Consider the following 22,014-nt stretch of genomic DNA (forward strand, 5'->3'; position numbering starts at 1 on the left):
GACAGCACTTATCTGAGGGGTCTAATTCCACTGCAAGGGATGCATGGTGATAATTACAGGAAAACATCAGACGTGGCTCGTGCTGTGCCATCAGCACAAGAACTGAAGACAAATCTCAGCATTGCCTTCACCTCCAGCCTCCCTGAGCCCTCATCACAGGAGGGTGAGGGGAGGCATTCATAATCTATTCCTTCAGCCAGAAGAACACAAACAGCAGCCCAAGCAAATCCTGGGCCACATCCCAGCTCCAAAAACCCACTTAACAGAGTCCTCCCACTAAGCCAGTATCCATCACAATGACACTGCAGTCACCACATCGGGCAACTCACATCACCCAGCACAACAATTTGATGCCTTCCAAACCTTCCTCTTTTTAATTCACAATACCAGTAGCTGCTACCAATGAGGGTGAACACAGAAACAAGGGCATAAAACATTTCTGCTGCAACAAATGAGCATGGAGGACTTACACTTTTTGTGTTTATGAAAATCCAAATACATTTTTTTTAATTAAAAAAAAAAAACCAAACAATTATTCTCCTCTCATAAATTTTACTGTAACTATAGATGAAGGCCATACCTTTAGGAGTGGCCAGCTTTCCAAGAGTTTGTCATCTAAAGGAAAATTTTCTCAGGTCCTTTCAATTGTTAAGAAAACAGGAAGCAAATTTCAGTAAGCCATTTCAATAGAGTAAAACAGAGATAAAGATCTCTATTAAACTTGGCAGCAAAGGTAGAGCCCACAGATAGTGGTCTGAGCAGCCCCTTGCCACCAGTCTGTGCCACTCTGCTCACTGGGAAATGGCCCATCATCCACTGTCGACCAGCTGTGGCTGCCCCTGGATCCCTGGCAGTGTCCAAGGCCAGGTTGGACAGGGCTGGGAGCAACCTGGGCTAGTGGGAAGTGTCCCTGCCCATGGCAGGGGGTGGCACTGAATGGGCTTTAAGGTCCCTTCCAACCCAAACCATCCTGGGATTCTACAACCAGGTTCGTGTGAGTGCAGAGGCAGCGAGCGAGAAACCAGAAGAAAGCACTGATGGCCACCCACATCTCATTTAGGAAATTAAAAACATGACCAAGAGAAAGGGACAATAAAGGTCCAATAATCCAAGTACTGAGGGTTATTGACAAATTATTTGACAAAACATTTCAAGGTTGGGCAGCAAAAGCTGCTTCAGCAGCACAGGAAACACGGTCACTCTTGCAAAGCAGAGCAGTAGGGAATGAAAGTCACATCTATTTCCTATCTTGACCAAGACCCTTGAAACAAAGATCTCTCCAGCTCAGACGTGTTTAAATTCAGAAAGCTGGCATCTTGCTTTGGTCCATGGGCTTTGGAAGTGCTGAAGAAGTAAAGTGCATCCACTATCAGACTCTTAGCCAAGTACAACCAGGCAAAAAGGTGCTACCAAAGACTTACTGCCAAAGATCTTCAATCCCAGAGCAAGAAAGATCTCCAAGGAGCCCTGCCCGAAGTGTTACAAGATAAAACTCAGTGCCACTCGTGTGTCTGACAAGTACCTCTTAGGCAGCAATGAGGGAATGAAAAAAAAGTAATTTAAATCCTGACGGTGTTAGTAAAAATTTTGTTTTGCTGGAGTAACAAAGTCATCACTGCCACGAATTAAATCAAATTAAAAACCATTTCATCTCAGTATTTTCACTTACCCTTTGTTCTTTCAGTTTATTCCCTAACCCTTCTTTCTATTTTTTTTTAAGACAGTAAAACTTTATTATAGGAGATACTCCAAGTTCTAGTCAGATTGATGTGGATGTATAGGTTTACCAGGACTCTTAACTTCTTCCACAGCAAAACTCCATCCAGGTTTACCAAGAAGGAGTACATTTCCTTGTGCTGCAAAAACTTTCCAGCACGCACAACAAGCCAAGGAGAATGAGACTTACGGCTTTCAGAAGTAAAATATTTTACAATGCAATAATTATTAATGAATAAGAAAACAAAAGACATCACAACCACACATTAAAACACACAGCCCTGCTTGCAAAGAAACCACCCAAACCAGCTCTACTAAACTATCCTGAATTTTTATTTTTCGTTTCCAGCAGCTACCTGGGAAAATAATCTACATCTAAAAATCTCAAAACCAAGTCCCTCTAAAAAAATATATAATATATAAAATCCCAGAAGGGCTGAAAAGAAAAAGCAGCCGTCACAAAAGCAATGAGTCTTCAGCCAACACATACTTTGGTTACTGTGAAATAGCCTCATCCCAAAAATCAGGAGGAGGTACTTGCCTGAATTTCCTGGCTGCAGGAGTCAAGGCTCTCTTTACCACAAAGAATTACTTCCTAAGCTTGGACATTGGTATCAAAGAGCCTTAGCACATTGACATCAGATTAAATTAACTGTTCTTGTTGCTAAATAGCTTTGAAAATCCCAGACTTCACTCTTCCCTTCACTTTTTCCACTCAGGGGTAGAAGCAGAAAATGTTTCACACTCGGTGATAATGCCCCAGCTCTGACAAATCGAAGATTTCACATGATTTATTTCTGTAATAGTGACAGCTAGCATTTCACACATTGAAAAAGAAAAGGCTGTTTCAAAGCAAAAAATCATTTAACAACATTAGAAACCTATTTGCTACGCCACAGAAAACGATGGCAGTATTTCATGAGATCTTGTTCATGTTTGTGTTTGATCTGAAGCAGCACTCCCAAAAGCTCAGCAAACACGTGAAAAAGGCAGGAGGAGGAGAAAGCCAGACACATTCCCAGTGTTACAAACCATTAGTGTCAGATCACTCAGCAACATTCGCAAGCCAAGTTTAACATCAGGGATTCCTTTTCCAGCAGCCAGTTCCCTGACTTGGATCCCCACACCCACAGAGGGACATCGGGATGACTGGAACAACTGGTTTGAGGCTGGGGGAAGGCAAAACCCAAACTGTGCCTGGTGCCACTTGCCCAGGTGGCCCCAAGGAACAACTTCATGGTCACAGTTTTGTCGAAATTATTGCCAGCAGGTGGATTTAACGTCCCAGTAAAATCTCAAGCACTCAGCTTATTTAACACAAGGATAAAATACCAAGTTTACCTTTTAAGTAATGGGTTTGAATTTTAGAAGTTGCTCACTTTCAAACATTACCATAACTTACTAAACAACTGGTTATTTTTCACCCTGAAGCAGATAATTCACAAGCTGAAGCCCCTGCCAATGAGCTATTTCCACAGGAATCTGCCCAGCCAGGTCCTGCCTGGAGCCCAAATCCCCAGATCCCTTTAAACAGCCTTTTGCTGTAGACAGGCTTAGGGGAAAGATGCTGTCATTCTTCCAGGTTCTCACTTTACTGGAGACCTTTTCAAAAGGAAATGGGTTAAATATTCAAAGGTGATTCTAAAAAGCATCTTCCAGAAGCAGCTTTTTCTTGCTCTTGCCCAGGAGATACCTCTGCTAGCTAAAGCAGTTCTAAAATGACTGTAAGTGAAAAACTAACGCAACGTAGAGTAGAAAACATCCCATTTCTAAAATAAACCCCACGCTATCAGATAACTCTAATTTTACTCGTTAAAGAAGCTGTGGGAAAGCTGACAGTGGGTACACGCTGAGTTAAACATCCAGCACCTAAACAGGAAGCAGAAAACTTTAGGGGGGGGAAAAAAAAAGTAGAAGTGGAACTGGAAAAATTTTTCAATGTATTTCCATTCCTTACTACACCTGCCCTCACTGTGATTCACACGATGTTAAATCCCTCTCTGAACACTAAACACCACTTAAATTACACTCACCACTGCCCCAGTATGTTGGCTCCTTCCTGCAGCTGCTTCTGCGTTAAATCAAACTACAGAATTAAAAATAATTAAACCTGTCTTATTGAAATAAGTCCTCGAAAGATATAAAACAACTTTTGCTAATTAGCTGAGCGAACAGCCCTGACCTAAGACTCAAATATCGCTCAGCTTTGGGCTACACCAACACCACTGCTGGGCTCAGATCTTTTGGGAAACAATGACCTATCAATTATACAAAGCCCCCAGTATTTCCATGAGTGTTAAAAGTACTGTCTTTCCCTAGTAAGGTGTATTCATTCAAACAATTTTAAGCACCGATATATCATTAGCAGCTGAAGCGAAGATTTTTTAAAAGCATTTTCAAATTCACAAACAGAAATTAGATACATCCATCTGAGAATTTCAAAATCCACTTGTTTTGCCTGAAAGGAAAGAGCTGCCTCACCAATTTTTGGAGCATTTTCAATGTACTGTAACCTTTAGAGAGCATGAGGAATTCCTGCTATGAATTCACAGTGTATCTAGTCAAAACTTATCTCAACAGAAAAACTGAAACTCAGTTTTAAGTCATCCTCTTAACACTTACATCCCGGCCTGCCAGGTGAGACATTTTCAAAGCCTGGTTAATCCCCATTTCCAGCTGAGAAAATAGAAAGAAGCTGAGAAAACATTAAGAATGATCCACTTAAAATGCTGGCAAGTCAGGTAGAGAGCTAGGACCAAAACCAGCATTTCCAGCTCTCAGTGACAGACACTGCCCACTACATCAGTCAAAATACAAACACTGAAGTGTGTATTTTCCCTTTAAAGGAAACAACTTTAACAGCTTTAGGTAAAACCATGCTCTGAGCTCTCACAAACCTTGAAGACTGAAGTAAGGCTTGAACATAAACGCTGAGCTCCATTTGCAGGTCACTGCAAATTACCTGGTAGGTCACTAGGACATTTCTTCTCACCTGAAAACATCTACTACCTCTTACCACCTGCATTTAATTGCAAATAAGAGCTTTCTAAAGTCTTATCAAGCTCAAGACACAGGAAAGCACAGCATGATAAGAATCCTGAAGCCTGCAGGGAACACTGCAGTGTTTCCTTGCTAAAATGAACCAGTGCCCTGCCCAAGGCTTTCTTGTCCTTTGCCCCAAGGTGAGCGCTCTGGACTCCTTCTCTCCTCCCCACCTACTCCTGAAAGCTGGGAGGAGATGCTGCCTCCTCCATGGTTTTTTCCTGGTCAAGCTGCCCTTGCCAAGAGGCAGAACCAATCCAGCTCTGCATTAATTGGACTTTTATCTTTTCTTGGAGCCAGCCTAGCACCCAGTGACTGGTTATCTCTGGGAGGGCAAGTAGCAACCTCGGCAGTGGCAACATGCAAGGCACCTGCAAAGGTTCAGTCCCTGGCACGACAAGTACATAAACCTCTCCGCGAGGACACTGTGCCCTCCAAGCCTGGGGCCAGACAGTCCCATTTCATTTAGATTTAGGAGGGAGGTGCCTGCATGGAAACTGAAAATGGAGCATGGTACAGCCGTGCTGAATCAATCCGAGCCCAAAGGAGTGCCTTTGCTTCGATCACGTTTCTAGGAAAAGAAGGGAAAGTTCCACAACCACCTTACTTCGGCCTTTTCCCAGCTGCCAGCAGCAAGCAGGATGAATGTAATCCATGGAGTCTGGCTGCTCACATCCCCTCCTTCCCCTTGCTCTCCCCATCACCAGGCCTCTGCTTCCATCTCCCCATGGATGCCTTGGAGACTCAGCTCCCTTCCAAAGCCATGTCCCGGTGTGTGAGCCAGGACTTGGAGCTCTGCTGGTGCTGTCCCTGGGCCGAGCCATCCGGAGCAGCCTCTGTGACTCGGGGTTGTTCGCAGAACAAAGAGCTGCTTCACAGACACGTCAGTAACTGTGTGTGTTGTGAGGAACAAGAAAATACTGGCACAAACCTCAGAGCCCAGAAACCTCCTCATGCAGAAAACAGATAAAAGGGGGAAAAACCCAAACAAAACGAACCCAAGACAGGTGAGAGGGCTCTGAAGCAGAAGTATTTTATTAGTAACACACAGACCTAGACTGGGGTCCCTACGGCTTTTCTTGTCACAAGAACAAAACCAATACCCTTAGTTCAGCATCAACCAATACCCTTAATTCTGAAGTTATTCTGAAACCAAAGCTGCTTCAATAATTTCCCCCTTTAAACACAACCAAAATGTTGAGCAAAACACAAGCACACTTGGGATTTTAAAAGGTGATTAATTTAAAATACGCCCAAGAGTGGAGCTGCCTTACGTGGTCGAAGCATCCACCCACCTACCCCAGCATCCAGCCTGGAGAGGGAGCACAAGCAGGTGCCTCTGGGAATAAATTCCCACTGTCAGCCAAAGGTCCAAGCTGTATCCCAGCACAAATTTCATCCCACTAAATCAGCCTCTGGCAAGCGGCTGCCCAGCAGAGCACAAGCCTCAGATGCACTGAATACGCTGCACGGTGATAAAAAGTGCAAAATATACAGACAGAGCCAATATTCCACAGTTAACAGCCTGATATTTTTGTTTTAACAACCACATCTGTACAAAGATGAGCCCAATTCCATATGCAACTTAGCACAGAAAATCCAAGTTACTCTCCCCTCAAGCATTTCTGTTCTGGCCTCCAGAACTGCAATACCCAACCAGTGAACTTTAGAGTGAGATGCTTCCTGCCTCTAAAATACATTACCCAGAGCATTTTGTTTAAAGTGCTCCTACTATCTCAAAGATTCCACTCAAAAATTCATAAAACAGTGACTTTGCATTTTTGTATTTCTACTTTCCTCCTATTTTATTTCAGTCTGTAGTGACAAACCAGTCCCCTGGCAACATATGCTTTAACCTGCCTCCACAACATCCCTGTAAGTTTAATTACTTTTGTCTCTAAAACGAAGAAACTGAAGCACAAAGTAGCTAATCCCTGGTTTTGTTAGGGAGATATCACCCCAGGACTCACATTATGAGGACGCTCCAACTGCAAAGCAAATCCCAGACTCTCTAGAGCAGGCCCTGCTTTCTGAGGTATTAAAAAAACATCAAAAAAAGGCAAAACCAGAGAAAGAGAGAAATGATAAAAACTTCACAATATACCATGTTTGAATTGCACCGAACACTGCTATTTCTGCAGGACCTCCAAAGCAATGTTTGTATTACATATCCAGACATCACTGGCCGTAGGGCAGCTCGTGAACTGGTTTATTTTGTCTCCAGCAAAGCCCAGCCTTGCTCCTCGAAAGCAGCTGATGAACTCTCTGCTCCCAAATCAGCCTTTGGGCAGTTGCCACATGGACCAGGCTAAATCCAACTTTACTCTCCTCACTCCCCACTGCCATTAACCTACTCAGAGTACATTTAGATCAGATATTAGCAAGGAATTGTTCCCTGTGAGGGAGGTGAGGCCCTGGCACAGGGTGCCCAGAGCAGCTGTGGCTGCCCCGGGCTTCCTGGCAGTGTCCAAGGCCAGGCTGGATGGAGCTTGGAGCACCCTGGGCTAGTGGAAGGTGTCCCTGCCCACAGCAGGCGGTGGCACAGGATGGGCTTTAAGGTCCCTTCCAACACCAGCCATCCCGTATTTCTGTGATTCTAACCCATCCTGCTTGGCTTTGACGGGATAAACACAAAAAGCAGCCACAGCAACGAGGCAGAAACACAGGGAGCTGTAAAACCAGGCGGGTGCGGGGCCCGGGGAGCAGCAGCTTTTCAGAGGGATGGAAAGAGCGGGCCCGCGAACCGCCGGGGCCAGCGGGGCTCTGACAGCCCGCGGGGCCCGGTGCGCGGCTTCCCCGCAGTTCCTCATGACGGCGGCCACAAAAGCCGCGCTGTCCCCGCGCTGCCCCCGCGCTTACCGGGGCTCGGCCCCGCTGCCCGGGGAACGCAGCGCCCGGCGCGGCGCTCCCGCAGGCGGGGGCCGAGGCGGAGCCCGCCGGGGCCCGCAGGAAGCGGGGCCGAGCCGCGGGGCCGCGGCCGGGGCGGGCAGGGGCAGCGGGGCCGGGCCGGAGGGAGCGCGGGGAGAGCGAGGGAAGGAGCGGGGGGCGATCCACGCCCCGGGCGCGCCCACCGCAGGCCCGGCCCGGCCGGGGCCGCACAAAGGGCGGGGGGGCGCGGCCGGCAGGTGTGAGCGGACTCACCGGGTGGGGCGGCGCCGCCGCCTCGGCGGACGGACGGAGGGACGGACGGAGCGGGACGGAGCGGGGCAGCGACGGGACCGGGACCCGGCGGGGCGGCGGCGGCGGGGCCGGAGGGGAAGCGGAACCGCCGCGCGTGGCCACAGCCCGCGGGGGCGGGGGCGGGGCGGGGCATCGCCGCGGGGGCACCGCCCGCCGTGCGCCGGAAGGTGCGTGCCGCGGGGCATGACGGGAGTTGTAGTTCGCTCCGTGCTGCGGGGAAATGTGCCTTACAAGGTAAATCTAGAATTGGTGGTTATTTATTTATATCTATTTTTATATAAAAAACTTATATTTCTCTGGACCAGAGTCAGGGAAAAATAAAAGAGCCTGAAAGCAGTAAAAAATTATATATATTATATACATAAATAATATTTATATAACATTTTATAATAAATGTTATGTATATCATATGTATTATATATGATATAATAATATATAATGTATCTATAAAATGCACTTATTTAGTATACATATAGCATATAGTATACAATATATATTACATACAATGAATGTTATGCATAACGTATTACATATAATAAATGTTGTAACATTTATTATATAATACATATCTTCTATATATTATATAGCATGTAATAGATATTGGTTTACTATATATGTTATATATAGAAATATATATTTTATGGATAACATTTCTCTTTTTCTAGGCTGTTTGGATCTCCTATTTTTCTCTGGCTGTGGACAACAACCAGCTGCAGGGGGTAAAGGCCACCACCCTAAAAAATCCAGCATCCATCTAAACTGGCTCTCCTCCGCCCTCACTTCCGTGTTGTGGTGCTTAAATGCGAGTTTATTTTGTGAGGAAAACCAGTTCAGCCCCACACGGGGGTTTCCTGCTGTGTCTGAGTGTCTCCTCCAGGTCTGTCCCGGCTCACGGAGGTACAGCCCACCCTGCTCCAGTAGTGTGGAGGTATCAGAACACCACGGGGCTTTGTGGAGTCATGGAATGGCCTGGGTTGGAAAGGACCTTAAAGCTCATCCCCTTTCACCCCCTGCCATGGGCAGGGACACTTTCCACCAGACCAGGTTGGCCTTGGACACTTCCGAACACACAACGACAGCGATGGGGCAGCCACAGCTTCTCTGGGCAAACTGTTCCTGTTCCTCCTCTGTGCTCCACTCTCTCTTCCTTTTGCACTGGAAGGGGCTCGTTTTGTCTCTTCTGTGTGAATACAGCAGAGAAAAAATTAACCCTCCTCCCACCAACCTGTCGGGTCCCTCTCAGAGCCCATCTGGCGGGGGGGTCACATCACTGGTGACAGCAGCAGGACACCCAGCAGCAGGACACCCAGCAGCAGGACACCCAGTAGCTGGACACCCAGCAGCTGGACACCCAGCAGCTCTCCGTGCTGCCACTTCCAGTGGCACAAGCTCCCAGCTGGATTCGCAGCTTCCAAGGAATCCAGTAGGAACACACCTGGGGGAAGCAGCGTACGTGCCCTCAAGGCTTCTCCCCCAAAATTCCTGGGATCCATTTAATCTTCCACATGACTTCTCCAAGCTTCCACCTGCCCTGGGGGCTGGATCTCACCTCCTTCTGTCCACCTGGGTTTGAAGCAATATCCGATTTTCCTTTCGGAAGGAGCAGGACACACAGCAGGCAGCTCCCCTTCCCCAGGTGTTGGGGGAACGGATCCGCGGACACCTCAATCCTCCCTGCAGGTCCAGGCACACCCGAATTCCCCGCTTGTGGGTTCCAGCCAACACCTGTTGGCTCTCTGCTCCCTCAGTCCCCACAGGACCTCTGCAGAGCCACAGAACACTTGTCCCTACAGAGCTGCCCATTTTCCAGGAACGCTATTCCCAAGTGGTGCTGAGGTGGCTGCGCTCCGACCCCCTCCGGGCACAGCCGTCCTTTCACTTCTCTTTCCATGCTCGCTATTTTCCCTTTCTGACTCAGCTCAGCCGCTGCTAACTCACCTCTGCATCACCCCTGGAGAATCCGCAGCAGGTTTTGGCTTCGCCGTTCCCTCACCTCTTCTCGCCATCCCTGTGAGGCTCCTCACCTCTCCGTGCTGCCTCGGCCTCCTACTCCAGCCCCTCTCAGGTCCAGCTCCATTTGCTGAATCCTGACCCCCCCTCTCCCATCCTTCTGTCTCCCTCCCCAGGCACAGCTTTTTAAATAAACTAGGAGGGGTTTTTTGTTGGATTTTTTTTTTGTTATGTCCATTTCTTTGTGATTCAGAAAGCCTTAATTCCCAACACGGCCTTTAACACCCCATCCCCTTTTCTTTCTCTGCTCTCATTCAGTCCTTACACACATTAAGGATGGATAAGTTTGTGTCCAACCCTTGTAGCGGTGCTTTCTTGCCAAGAACTCCTCAACACCTTATTCCTGTCTCCAAAACTGCCAGAATTTTTGCACAAGCCTTACAGCTCCTCCTCTGATCTCTGTGATTCCTCTGGGGCTGGCACTTGAATCCTCCTGCATGGTACACCTGCTAAATTCTGTGCTGGCTTAGTGACAGCAGTTTCTGCTCTGAGAGAGAGATTCACTACCAAATTCCTTTGTAATTAACACTGCTATAGTTATCAGACTTATTTACAGCTTGTAAGGAAAAATGTGTCTGCTGTATTTGTAATGTAAGTGCTGTGGATTTAAACCAGCAAATATTTGTCACAACAAAAACCACCCCTTGTGATGCTCTGCCACTCCTCTCATATTTTACAGTAATCAGAATCAATTACTTAAGTTCAGTTGAAAAGTTGATTGATGGGAATTTTGATATATACTTTACTTCCATATTTTTTCCACTTGAAATAATTTTTCTCATTTGCCCAGAGGACATTCCTATTCCCATTCCCTTGGTTTTGTCAGGGAGATTGATTTAGCTGAGGGATTCAACCTGTGATTTTCAGGTGTTACCTGCTGTTAAAAACCAAGCAATGAAGTCCTGTCACTCAGCTCTGGCAATCTGGGATGCTGCCATTCCAAGGGGGAGGCTACAACACGGAGCTACCTACGTAAGACAGAGCACGGGAACAAACTCAGCTCTGGGAGATAAAAATCCCACTAGGAGACAAGTGATACAGTGCTGGTCCCAGTGCCGACAGGGTTAAACAGCCCAAATCTCTCTTTGATTGTTTCCAACCTGCCGTGGAAGTAGTCACAAGGAACTCACCCTGTTGAATTCCAGCAGGAGAAAGATGCCCAAGGGAGCCTGAGGCTGCAGCTGGGCATCGATGAAAGGCTGCACACCGAGCCCTTGAAGGGAATTTTCATTCACCCCCTCACACACACACACACACACACTCCCCCAAATTACTTACTTTGACTAATTTACTCGAAGTTTGTCGGGAATAGAATGTATTTTCTCCACACGGGGGTTACCGTGGGCTCCCAGTGCCACCTACTGACAACTGCGGACAGTACCCGAGCTCTGCCGCTCCAGAGCCTCTCGGCTCTTCCATTAGGTAATTTCCTCCCTATTTCCTTCTATTTATCAACTGTCCTGGAGACTGAATGTAGATCTTCTAAATACTTGCTTCTAGTCACTATCCTGTCCCTCACGTTCATCTTCCAAGGGGTCTCTTTCCACTCATGGAATACGGTGAAATTTCAAATATTCTCCAACACTTTCAACTCTGCCCAATTGTTCAGCCTGGAGAAAAGGAGGTTCAGGGGACCCTTCTCTCTCTCCACAACTCCTTGACAGGAGGGTGGCCGGGGGGGGTCGGGCTCTTCTCCCAGGAAACAAGGGACAGGTCAAGAGGAAACAGCCTCAAGCTGTGCCAGGGGAGAATTAAACTGGATATTGGGAAAGGTTTGTCTTGGGAAGGGCTGTCCAGCCCTGGCACAGCTGCCCAGGGCAGTGGTGGAGTCCCCATCCCTGGAGGGATTTAACAGACGTGTGGATGTGGCACTTGGGGACATGGGTTAGGAGTGGCTTTGGCAGTGCTGGGGGAATGGTTGGACTCAATGATCCTAGAGGGCTTTTCCAACCTTAATGACTCTGTGATTCTAATTTGACCAAGAGCAGCCAACCCCTCACAGTTATTAGAAGGGGAGAGATTATTGACCTGTCCAAGGTACGCACAGAATGCCTCTTTGCAAATGCATACATAACCCACCTGCACAACAAGCTGAAACTTCAGAGACTTTAATGATTCAATAATGTTTTTCATACCCTTAATAACCAATCCCTGAGTCAAGAAATACAAACAACTCTGCAAGAGGCAGCACTGTACTGGAAGCAGGCTCTGGGCCAGCAGGAGGGAATAGGAGCCCCAAAGCCACTCCTGACTGTTGCCTCATTGCCCACGGCAGTGCTTTCAGCTTTTTGAGGCTTTTTCCTACCCTCCATCTGCTTTGAATATCGACAACACATCCAAAATGTCTCCTGGGCCGTGGAAGGCATTTGTAAGCATTATGAGCCAAAGGAACTATAATCCATTATGGGACCCTTGCACCCCCTAAGACATAAAGAACAGTAGAGTAGGATCCATTCAGGAATCCAGTGTAATATCCAGTCAGTTTTGCTGGATGGAGGTCAGACATTCCATGTTTCCTCAGGTCACTGGGAGAAGTGTCCGTACTTGCAGGCAGCAGCGAGGATCAGGCCAGAGCAGAGCCCCGTGGTGAGCAGGGTCAGGGCACACACCAGGGAACTGTGCTCCCTGAGCCCCACAGGAACCCTCAGCATCAATTCCTCATATGCCTACAAAGGAAAATAAATATATAACACACATTTGACCAGCTGTTTGTTTTTTTGACTGCAATTGAGAGGATTAGGAACCAGACCCTGATTTAATTAGCCCTTGGCTAAGGCTTCCTCTGAGATTCAGTATCAGAACCAGGATGGGTCATCCCCTTTAAGTCACAGCAAACACAGTGCCAGCCACAGATCAGGAAATGGATCTGCTACCATCTGTATCCCTGTATCTCTGCTCCTACTCCAGCCTTGCCACTGAGGGTGTGTATGGAATACTGCATGGAGAGCAGCTCTCACAGTGAGCTCAGATCACTAAGGAGATAGATTTCTCCAAAGTGAACAATTACTTGGTTTTTCATGGATACAGGAAGCTCCAAAACATTTATGGACAAGAGCTACACATGTCCCAATGGTCTGCAGGTAACTTAAATATAGGAAGGCAAATGTGTCACAACAACAACAGATTATTTTATTATATGAATTAGTCTAATTTCTGAATCTCTACACTACTGTGGCACTTTTGAGCATCAAAGACAGTTGTTGGCCACACTAAAGACCCAACTTTCCTTGGTTTTGAACACAATAAGAAACTTCACCTTTTCCTAAATACTCACCCAACCAGATAACAACCAAACAAATAGGAGTGGCCTTTTTTTTTAGGATGCTATTCCTTAAATCTTTGCAGTTTTACCATTACTTTAGTTAGATCATCATTTTCCACCTTGCTACTCCTCTAAAGCACCAAGGTTGTGAAGACTTTTCTTAATTTGACCAGTGCCAATTATATCCTAGGGTTCCAAGTAGGGAGAAAAAAAAAGGTCAGGAGAGCAGCCATGCTAAAGGGCCAGAAGAGCAGAGAGTGACTGTAAACACAGCAGAAGGGCAGGATGACCCCCACTAAAAGCCAGTCAGAAAGGAGAAAGGAGCCTGCCAAAGGGGGAACCACCCAGCTAGTCTTTTACTGATTAATTCCTGTGCTATGGAAGGTGTTAATCACAGAAAAAAGGCAGCAGTTGTTAAAAAGAACCAGAAGGAGAACTCACAGGTCTGTGTTTTGTGCTGTGCCACTGACAGGGACCGGTGTCGTCGGATGAGCAGGGAGCATCCACTTCAGCAGGTTCCCAGCATTCTGCAGACAGGTGACCTAGGGAAGGCATTCCTGCATCACCAGGAGCCAGGCAGGATAAAGCAATCTGGCCTCTGAGATTTTTTTCCAAGTAAGGAATCTTTTCCACCACAACAGCTCAACAGAATCTACTCCCTGGGAGCCAAGTGGTGAAACACCTCTGCATGGCCAAAGTGATGCTGGGTAGTCCTTGCTGTGAACTTTGCAATTCTTCCCTTCCTGATACAGCAGGTACCCAAGAAAGAATCTCACCTGGCCCTTCTGTCCTTAACAAGGCAAAGAATTCCTGGTTAGCCTGCAGACCACTCAACTTTAGCCACGTAGCTAGAATTTTCCCCAAAATAAGTAAGTCTTTCTTCCAGTTCTCTTCTTGGCCTCCTGTCAGCACATAAAAGACCTCCCTTCCAATACTTTAAATCCTTTTCCATTAATAATAAATGTTTCCATGCTTGTAAGTAGTAAATGTGGCAGAAACCCAGGAAGATTCAACATCCTTATTTTAAATGACTGGGTAGTCCTGCCTGCCCCTGTGCTTATCCCAGAAAATCATTGCTCAAATGATACACAAGTAAAGAAAAAGGAGCTGAAAATCATTAGTGTGCTTGAGTTGGCAGGAATGATTTTGTGAAGGGACTCAAAATTTGTACCAAAAATATAGGATTTCATTGTTCACATAACTTGAAACATTCACTGTCAGTGGATATCAGGTTCTTGTTTCATCAGAGTTTGAGACGCTGACCATTCCAAGCTTCAGGCACAGCTTCCTACATTCCCCCTTTATATAAAGGGAACGCAGCAACACAGTGTGAGAAACCATCTGAACACTTTGATTACTCTAAATAGGTGACAGTGGCTATTAAATACACCCTGCACAGCTCCAGCTGCCAAGGGAAATGCAGTCAGAGCAGGCCCTGCTGGGATCGTGACTAACACGGATCGTGACAACTGCCACGTCCTCCAGCTGGAAGAGCCCAAGCAGCACAGGGCTACAATGGCAGCAGCACAACACAGAGCAGGCTCTGACAACCCCCTGCCTTTGGCCAGGCAGCACCACTCAGTAAGGAAGACAACGAGGTCTTTATCAGGGCCACGCTTTCCGCTTTATGTTCACGCAACTACCAAGAGCTCCATCTCAGACACAAGCACATTCCGAGCTCTGGACTGCCCAAGAACATCAATGAGAATCTCACTGTGGCAGCAGCAGAGCAGCACCTCTGGGCTCTCCAGAACAACCAAGGCCTCCTCTGTCCCCTCGGCCGGCCGGTGGTACCGCGCGTGCACGGGCACAGCAGCTCGGAAGCAGCGGGAACAGCGCACGTCCGGCTCCAGGAAGAGCAGCAGGAGAAGAGCCCTGGCTAAGTACTCAGGAGCCTCCACATCAATGACATCAGGAATTAACACTGCCTGCAAGCAGGGAGAGAGACACGTGGGGTTGTGATGGAAATCGAGAACCATTTGGCTCATTCTGTTTTCTAACGCTGAGCTTGATTTTGTGGTCAGGATGATCAAGGTGGGAATTCCAGCTTTAAGCTGTTCCAAAATACCTTTTCATGACTGTCTTCAATGAGTGATTCCTACGTGTGCAAAGTGTCACTGTGCCTACAGCCAAACCTGTGAGGTGCCAGACGGAGGTGCTGTGTGTCAGCAAGGGCAGACCTGCACCGCAGGCATCCCAAGGGCAGGAGCTGCCCACAGCCTTTGCATCCATGTTGCAGCCAAATTAAGCACCTAAGGAGATAAAAGCCACAGCCTCTGCACATCTCTCTACCTAAAATGTGAAGCAAAGACTGGAAAGCAGCACAGAAAGCTGGGATAAAAACAAAGCTGGGAAGCTGCTCAGTCCAAACACACAGGACATGACTCACAGCTCACCAGCACCTCTTTGGGGGTTTCCCTTCCACCTTCTCCTTTTACCCTTTTACCTTTTACCACCCTTTTACCACAGCTGCTCACCTGGGGCTAAGAGAGGAGCAGCAGCTCCCTGGCACACTCCCTGTGTGTGAGAATATCAGCAGCACAGGGCATGGGGATGCTGAGCGAGCTGAGCTACAAGGAGACACCAGGAAGATGATCCTGCTTGGCACTTCCTTTTAGGAATTAATCACCTTGGTACAACGAGCCAGATAATGACCAGATAATACAACTCCCTGAGTCCTTATCTGAGTGGATGCCAGATCTCCCTGCACTGGGGCCATTACCTTTGTCAGATTGTGCTGCTGCAGCGTTGCCAGCTCGTAGGGATCCACGTAGATTCCCGGCGGAAGATGCATTCTAGCTGCCACTGCACATCCTCCTGCATCCTCCCCGAGCTCTACCTTCACCAGCAGGTCCCTCCAAACAAGAACAGGAGCAAAACATTTATACCCACACTTCAAAAGCTGGCACAAGAGCCCCCAAGAGACATATCTCAGACGAGATGAGAGGCAGCTCTCACACTGTGGGCGACTAATCCCAATCATACTTCTCTGTCGAGCCTTCCTCACCCCAACTCCACATCCATGGCCAAAAGGAAGTTTCACGTCTTTGTTAATATCTCAGAACTACCAATGGCCTCCACACAAGTTTTAGAAAGGGGTCTCCTATTCTCTCTCCACTACAGATTGTTAATCCCTTGATCCTGTTAGTACATTCCTGACACATGCTCAGGGATCACGCCTCAGGGGGGTGATACAACTGCACATGAAAGGAAGAGAAGCTTCTTCCCACAGAAAATCACGTGGCACATTATGCTGACGGAGGGCAGGGGGAGGACTCACCTGTGAAACCCCTCTTTCAGGAGCTCCTGTGTGACAGTGGTGTCCCGACAGGCTGCCTGCACATCTAAGGTGACACAGAGCCAACAGTGTGATCACAGGCGCCGGCAACTTCAACAAGTGAAGTTTTATAACTCATGAATGTCTCATCTGCAAACCCTCTCCCAGCAGAAGGGAAACAGTATTTGACTGTGATCAAAGAGCAGAAGAGGTTTCTTGGTTCACTGGCCGAGCCATACTTCCCAAATCCAGAGTCACGGGATGGTTTGGGTTGGAAGGGACATTAAAGTCCTTCTTGTTCCAACCCTCTGCTTTGGGCACCGACACCTTCCCCAAGACCAGGGTGCTCCAGGTCTGTTCTTGAACGCTTCCAGACACAGCTTCTCTACGCAACCTGTGCCAGGGCCTCACCACCCTCACAAGGAAAAATTCCCACCCAATAACGCACCCAACCCTGCCCTCTTGCAGTGGGAAGCCATTCCCCCTTGTTCTCTCACTCCAGGCCCTTGCCCAAAGTCCCTCTCCAGCTCTCCTGGAGCGCCTGTAGGCACTGGGAGGGACTTTAGGGCCTCCCTGAAACCTTCTCTTCTCCAGGTGGAACACCCCCAGCTCTCCCAGCCTGTCTCCACAGCAGAAGGCCCAGTCCCCCGCGGGCACTCACGGAGGGCGCAGAGCAGCGCGCCCAGCCCGGCCCCGACCCGCACCGGCTCCCGCCGCCCGCCCGCCATGGCGGCCCGCTCCGCACGGCCCCGCGCGGGCTGTCCCCAGAGCCGCCTGACCGCCCGGAGCCCGCCCGCCCGCTGTTCCGCGGCGCCGTGTTCCTCAGGCGTTACCGTGGGCAGCCCGAAAGGGGCCTTCAGCGAGGGGGCCTTTACCGCTAGGACTCGGCGGCGGCGCTGTAGCCATGGCAACCGCCCAGGGAGGCGGGGCCGGCCCGAGGGAGGAGCAGGAGGAGGAGGAGGAAAAAGGGGAAGAAGTGGTTTTCTGCGCTGCCCGAGGTGAGGGGACAGGGCGAGAGTACAAGAGGGATATGGAGCTGCTGGAGCGGGGCCCGCAGAGGCTGCGGAGATGAGGAAGGGCCTGGAGCATCTCCGTGTCCAGCACAGGCTGAGGGAGCCGGGGCTGCTCAGCCTCGAGAGGAGCCCCAGCTGAGAGGGGCCCTCAGCCCTGGGTGGCCCTGGCTGCAGGGAGGGCTCCGGGCAGGGCCCGGGCTCTGCCCCGGGGACCCAGCAATGGCACCAGAGCACCGGGCAGGGACTGATCCCAGGAAGTTCCACCTGGACATGAGGAAGAACTTTCCTGGGCAGTGCCCGGGCCCTGAACAGATCCCAGAGAGGCTGTGGAGTCTCCCTCACTGGAGATATTCCAGTCTGTGCCGTGTGCTCTGGGATGGCCCTGCTGGAGCAGGGAGGTGGCACCAGGTGCCCGCCTGTGGTCCCTTCCAGCCTGGCCCATCCTGGGATTCTGGGAAGGGCAGGAGGGACCAACCCGGCGCTGCCCCGCTGCTCTTCGTGCTCAGAGTTCGGGCCTCGGCCGCGCCTCCCGGCTCTGAAGGGCACCGGGCGCTGGCACGGCCATAAAACCCCCGGGCTGTGCTGCAGAACCGCTGGCAGCCGCCCGCCACGCCGGCAGCGAAGGGCTCAGCCCGGCTCACCAGGAGATCCAAACGCTCTTTCCCGTAGATCCAAAGAGCTGCTCGCGTTTCTGTTTCTCGTCTTCGTAGAAGCCTGGAATGGTTTGGGTTGGAGGGACCTTAAAGCTCTTCTCGTTCTAACCCCTGCCATGAGCAGGGACACTTTCCACTACACCACATTCCTCCAAGCCCCGTGCAACCTGGCCTTGGAAATTTTCACTATTAAGGACGTTACTGCGAGTTTGAAGTCTTTCTATGTGATTTTTTACAAAGGAGGAAGTGTTTCCAATTCTGCCTCAAATGATCTTTTGAACGTTAATGTGGTTTTTCTTGATTTGGAGAAGTACACTGATTTTTTTTGGGTAAAATATGTTGCTTTGCTGTACTGCAGTCTGTAGGGCAGTTGGAGATCACCTTCATGTTTGACATACTTTCACTTTGTTTAAAACCAGAATAAAAGTAACACCTGCCCTCAGTGCTGTCCACTGAGCTGGGAAACAGGATGTGCAGCAGCTTTGGATTTTTAACTCCCCTCTAATTTAATTTCATAATTCATTTCCATGGGCTTTAAGATCCATTCTGACCCAAACCACTCTGGGAGTCTGTGATTTTGCTGAACCCTACTCCTGATAAATAGACCAGCACTGAGAGACTCTCCCACTTGTTTTCCTTTCTCCAGGTCTTCCAGAGAGCGTTGCCATTGTTAAGGACTCTGATGGAGCCACAGCTGGCACCACAATGACTTTCAGCGCTCAGAAGTGTGGGGTCTGCTTCCAGCCCCCATCCATCATCCTCATCTACAAAGATAACAGCCAGGATAAGACTCGCCAGCGCATCATGCCCATCAGGAATTTCTCCAAGTTCTCAGGTGAGGTGCATTCATTCCTGTCTTGTCCCCCCCAGACCCATGGAGAGGAACTCATTGGTAACAGCATTGTTAGGAATCACTGAGTACCCTCCTAGCAGCGTGCAGGGAGAGGCTGTTTTGGGGTAATGTTGTCTTCCCAAGGAGGCCAAGGCAACATCTCAACCTGAGCAATGGCTCTCTGAGCCTGGACGGTTTGGAGAGACCCCTGGGGAGGGTTTGGGAGAAGATGTGTCTGTGGGAAGGGGTTTGTTGCAGCTGCAGGTGCCCGTGTTGGCTCTCCCCAGACTGCAGCAGGGCTGCCGAGGAGCTGAAGAACAACCCTCGGCACAAGGCCTACCTGGAAGGGGTCTCGCTGCGTCAGCTCCAGAAGCTCTACAGTTTGCTGAGAGGTCATTTGAAAGGACAGAGCCTGGCTGAGAGCTTGCAAAAGTTTCAGCAGGAAGAGACCATTGACCCAGAGGAGGATATGAACAAACTGGATGACAAGGAACTAGCCAAAAGGAAGAGCATCATGGATGAGCTCTTCGAAAAGAACAGGAAGAAGAAGGATGACCCCGACTTCGTTTACAACGTTGAGGTGGAGTTCCCACAGGATGAGCAGCTGGAGTCCTGTGGCTGGGACATTGAGTCAGATGAAGAAATCTGATTCCAGACAAAGATGTCCTGGATGGGCAGTTCAGAGACAAATCTCAGCATCCAGCAGAGTGAACAGTGTCATCATACACGTTCTGTCCCACAGAACTGATGCATGTTGGCTCAGGACAATGTGAGGGGCCACACCAATCCCAGGCTTAAGTGAGCTTTGTTTAAGAACCCAGACTTGATTAAATGGAAACTGGGCAGCTGGAATTGTTGGGTGGTTTTAGTCTTTTCCTACGTAAAAGAATTTTAAATTATTTAATCTTTCAATTTTTTTACATTTCAGTCAGCTTTGGCTGAAAATGAAGCATTAAATATTCATGTCCTGAAGACACTGTTAAAGCTGTACTGTACAAATAGGGTGATTATTGTTGCCTGCTGGGAAGTTAAATATGTGTCAGTCATTCTGGATAAATCAACTCTGCATTGAGAATATTACTCTCACATTTCCCTAGAAATGTTTAAATCTCCAGTAAGAAATGCTTACACTCCGTGTAAGTTTTAGCTTACCCAAAAATAAATCCTTACATGTAAGAAAAGGACTATCTTGAAAATCAATTAGTCTTGAAAGTGCATTTGAAAACACAGTGATTTCAAACTGCTGCAATGGGATGGTTGGATCCTTACACTCCTGGATGATGCTTCCTCATAAGTGCTCAGTTCTGGGAGAATGTGCTTAAAGAATCCAAAAAAACCAAAGGGGTAGAAGTGGTCAAAGTCTGGAGGTGGTTCTAGAGTAAGACAAACTCACCCCACTGAAGGTTTTAATCCAGCTGTCTACCTTGGCTGGTCTGTACTAGATCAGTCCTGCTCTCCTGTAAGAACTGGAGGACTAAGATTAGGATTCTTGGGGAAATTTTACAACTCCAAAAGCTTCCTGGGTTTTGGCTTTCTGAACCCAGGCAGCTGTGAAGGCTGTGGATGAGATGGGTCTTCATCCCAAATTGAGGGGCCTCAACAAATTGCTGCCTGACATAACTTAAGAGGAGCAGCTGGAAGAGCTCTCCTCCTCCACCCCAAAACTAGAGTCTCTGCTGTGAAAAACATAGAACAAGTGCCAGTTAAACCACAGTGCTTTGCCATCGCTAGGGAGGATGAGGGAGCTCATGCTTGGTCAAGGAGGTCTCCAGTCAAGAGAGAAATGGAAGCTGAGGCCTCACTTGCCAAAATTTAAAAAATGTGAAGGCTGACTCAGCTCTCCCAGGACCGGAAAGGGTGTGCAGGGGTCTGGCACAGGCCTTGCCTCAACAATTGCAACATAACAACACAGAAGGATCTCCCACTCAGGAGGGAGAGGGCCCCTGGGAACCTCTCCTCCACTGCCAGCCTGCCCCCAGCTTCTCAGAGCATGTGGCCTGTGCCCAGCCCTGGGCAAGGCCTCCTCTCCAGTGAGGGCTATGGGAGGCCAAGTGGGTGCCTGGATCATGAGGTTCCTGCTGGCCTGTTCCTCCAGCCCACCCCAGAGCTTCAGCATGGAGCCCTACTGGTCTTCCCAGTTTGGGATCCTCTGTGAACTTGACAGGAAGGCACTTCACAGCCACCTTTAGATCATGCATAAAGACATGAAATGGGACAGATCCCAAAACAGTCCCCTCAGCAGCCGCCTGATAGAGCACATCCTAGTAACCACAGTGCTCTGCACTTCACTCCCACTGATCCTGACCTGCCTGGCTGCCCACCCATCCAGACCGAGACACCTGCACTTGGGTGAAGAACGTTGTGGGACACTGTGTCCAAAGCCTTGCTGAGGCAGATGGAATCCACCACTCTCCCCCTGCCTACAGATCCATCCATTTCATCCTGAGAGGAAAGCAGGTTGGGCAGGCATGACTTAGCCTCAGCAGTCCATGCTGACTTCTTCCAGCCACCCTCTTTTTCTAGAATTGTGCTCCAAACAATGAACATTCATTCCATGGTTTTCCCAACATGGAGGTGATGCCCTGTTGCTCTCTGGGATGGCCTTTTGGCCATTACTGAAGCTGGGTGGGACCCTTGGGTTCTCCAGTCATCAAGGACCTTCCCTGATCACCATGGCCTTGCAAAGATGGTGAGAGCAGCTTTGTAAGGACACCCACCACTCAGAAAGCAGAATCTCCTCTTGTTGTCCCGCCATCCCATGCACATCACAGCTCCAGGCGAGCCGTGGCTTTCCAGGCCCCATGATGAGGGAATGCTGAGTATCCCCATCAGCTCCATACAGTTAAGAACACCCCCTTTTAATCCATGCCCTGGGCAGTGCCAGGTGCCTGGGTTCCTCCCTGTGTGTTCTCCCATGGCTGCACCCTGCACCCCACGCTGGATGGAGCAGCAGCAGCATTGGCTGTGGTGGTGGGGAAGGACACACATCCCCCTCCAAGCCCAGCACCAGGGAGAGGGGAGCTCGCAGG

The 22,014-nt window shown here is 49.0% G+C and overlaps 3 protein-coding genes across 4 annotated transcripts in view; 1 reads left to right on the forward strand and 2 right to left on the reverse strand.

The window, feature by feature from the left end:
- PAK2 (p21 (RAC1) activated kinase 2) overlaps window positions 1–7,985 on the reverse strand; it is a 42,179-nt gene extending 34,194 nt beyond the window's left edge. For both annotated transcript variants that reach the window (XR_007205644.1, XM_048313939.1), the window contains exon 1: window positions 7,900–7,985. The gene's annotated coding sequence lies outside the window, so the exon portion shown is untranslated. The remainder of the gene's footprint in view (window positions 1–7,899) is intronic.
- A 4,055-nt stretch (window positions 7,986–12,040) lies between these two features.
- On the reverse strand, window positions 12,041–17,232 carry PIGX (phosphatidylinositol glycan anchor biosynthesis class X). Its single transcript, XM_048313941.1, has 6 exons — window positions 17,149–17,232; window positions 16,491–16,554; window positions 15,933–16,065; window positions 14,925–15,138; window positions 13,652–13,752; window positions 12,041–12,614 (listed from the first exon to the last, which is right to left on the reverse strand). Exons 1-6 carry the CDS (start codon window positions 17,213–17,215, stop codon window positions 12,471–12,473), a joined length of 723 nt encoding a protein of 240 aa, XP_048169898.1. The 5' UTR covers window positions 17,216–17,232; the 3' UTR covers window positions 12,041–12,470.
- Window positions 17,233–17,381: 149 nt separating this feature from the next.
- CEP19 (centrosomal protein 19) lies at window positions 17,382–20,166 on the forward strand. The gene is made up of 3 exons (XM_048313942.1): window positions 17,382–17,485; window positions 18,800–18,988; window positions 19,273–20,166. Exons 1-3 carry the CDS (start codon window positions 17,392–17,394, stop codon window positions 19,632–19,634), a joined length of 645 nt encoding a protein of 214 aa, XP_048169899.1. The 5' UTR covers window positions 17,382–17,391; the 3' UTR covers window positions 19,635–20,166.
- Window positions 20,167–22,014: the final 1,848 nt, after the last annotated feature.

The sequence above is a fragment of the Corvus hawaiiensis genome, chromosome 10, assembly GCF_020740725.1.
Source record: "Corvus hawaiiensis isolate bCorHaw1 chromosome 10, bCorHaw1.pri.cur, whole genome shotgun sequence".
Classification (NCBI taxonomy): Eukaryota; Metazoa; Chordata; class Aves; order Passeriformes; family Corvidae; genus Corvus; species Corvus hawaiiensis.

Bases quoted from the DNA above. Each gene is read 5' to 3' on its own strand.
- CEP19 (XM_048313942.1), top strand. From the start codon at position 17,392: ATGGCAACCGCCCAGGGAGGCGGGGCCGGCCCGAGGGAGGAGCAGGAG. The intron at 17,486-18,799 runs GTGAGGGGACAG...TCCTTTCTCCAG, and splicing joins GGTTTTCTGCGCTGCCCGAG to GTCTTCCAGAGAGCGTTGCC. The intron at 18,989-19,272 runs GTGAGGTGCATT...GGCTCTCCCCAG, and splicing joins GAATTTCTCCAAGTTCTCAG to ACTGCAGCAGGGCTGCCGAG.
- PIGX (XM_048313941.1), bottom strand. From the start codon at position 17,215: ATGGCGGGCGGGCGGCGGGAGCCGGTGCGGGTCGGGGCCGGGCTGGGC. The intron at 15,139-15,932 runs GTAATGGCCCCA...CCCTGCTTGCAG, and splicing joins AGCAGCACAATCTGACAAAG to GCAGTGTTAATTCCTGATGT. The intron at 12,615-13,651 runs GTGAGTTCTCCT...TTTCCTTTGTAG, and splicing joins ACAGCACAAAACACAGACCT to GCATATGAGGAATTGATGCT.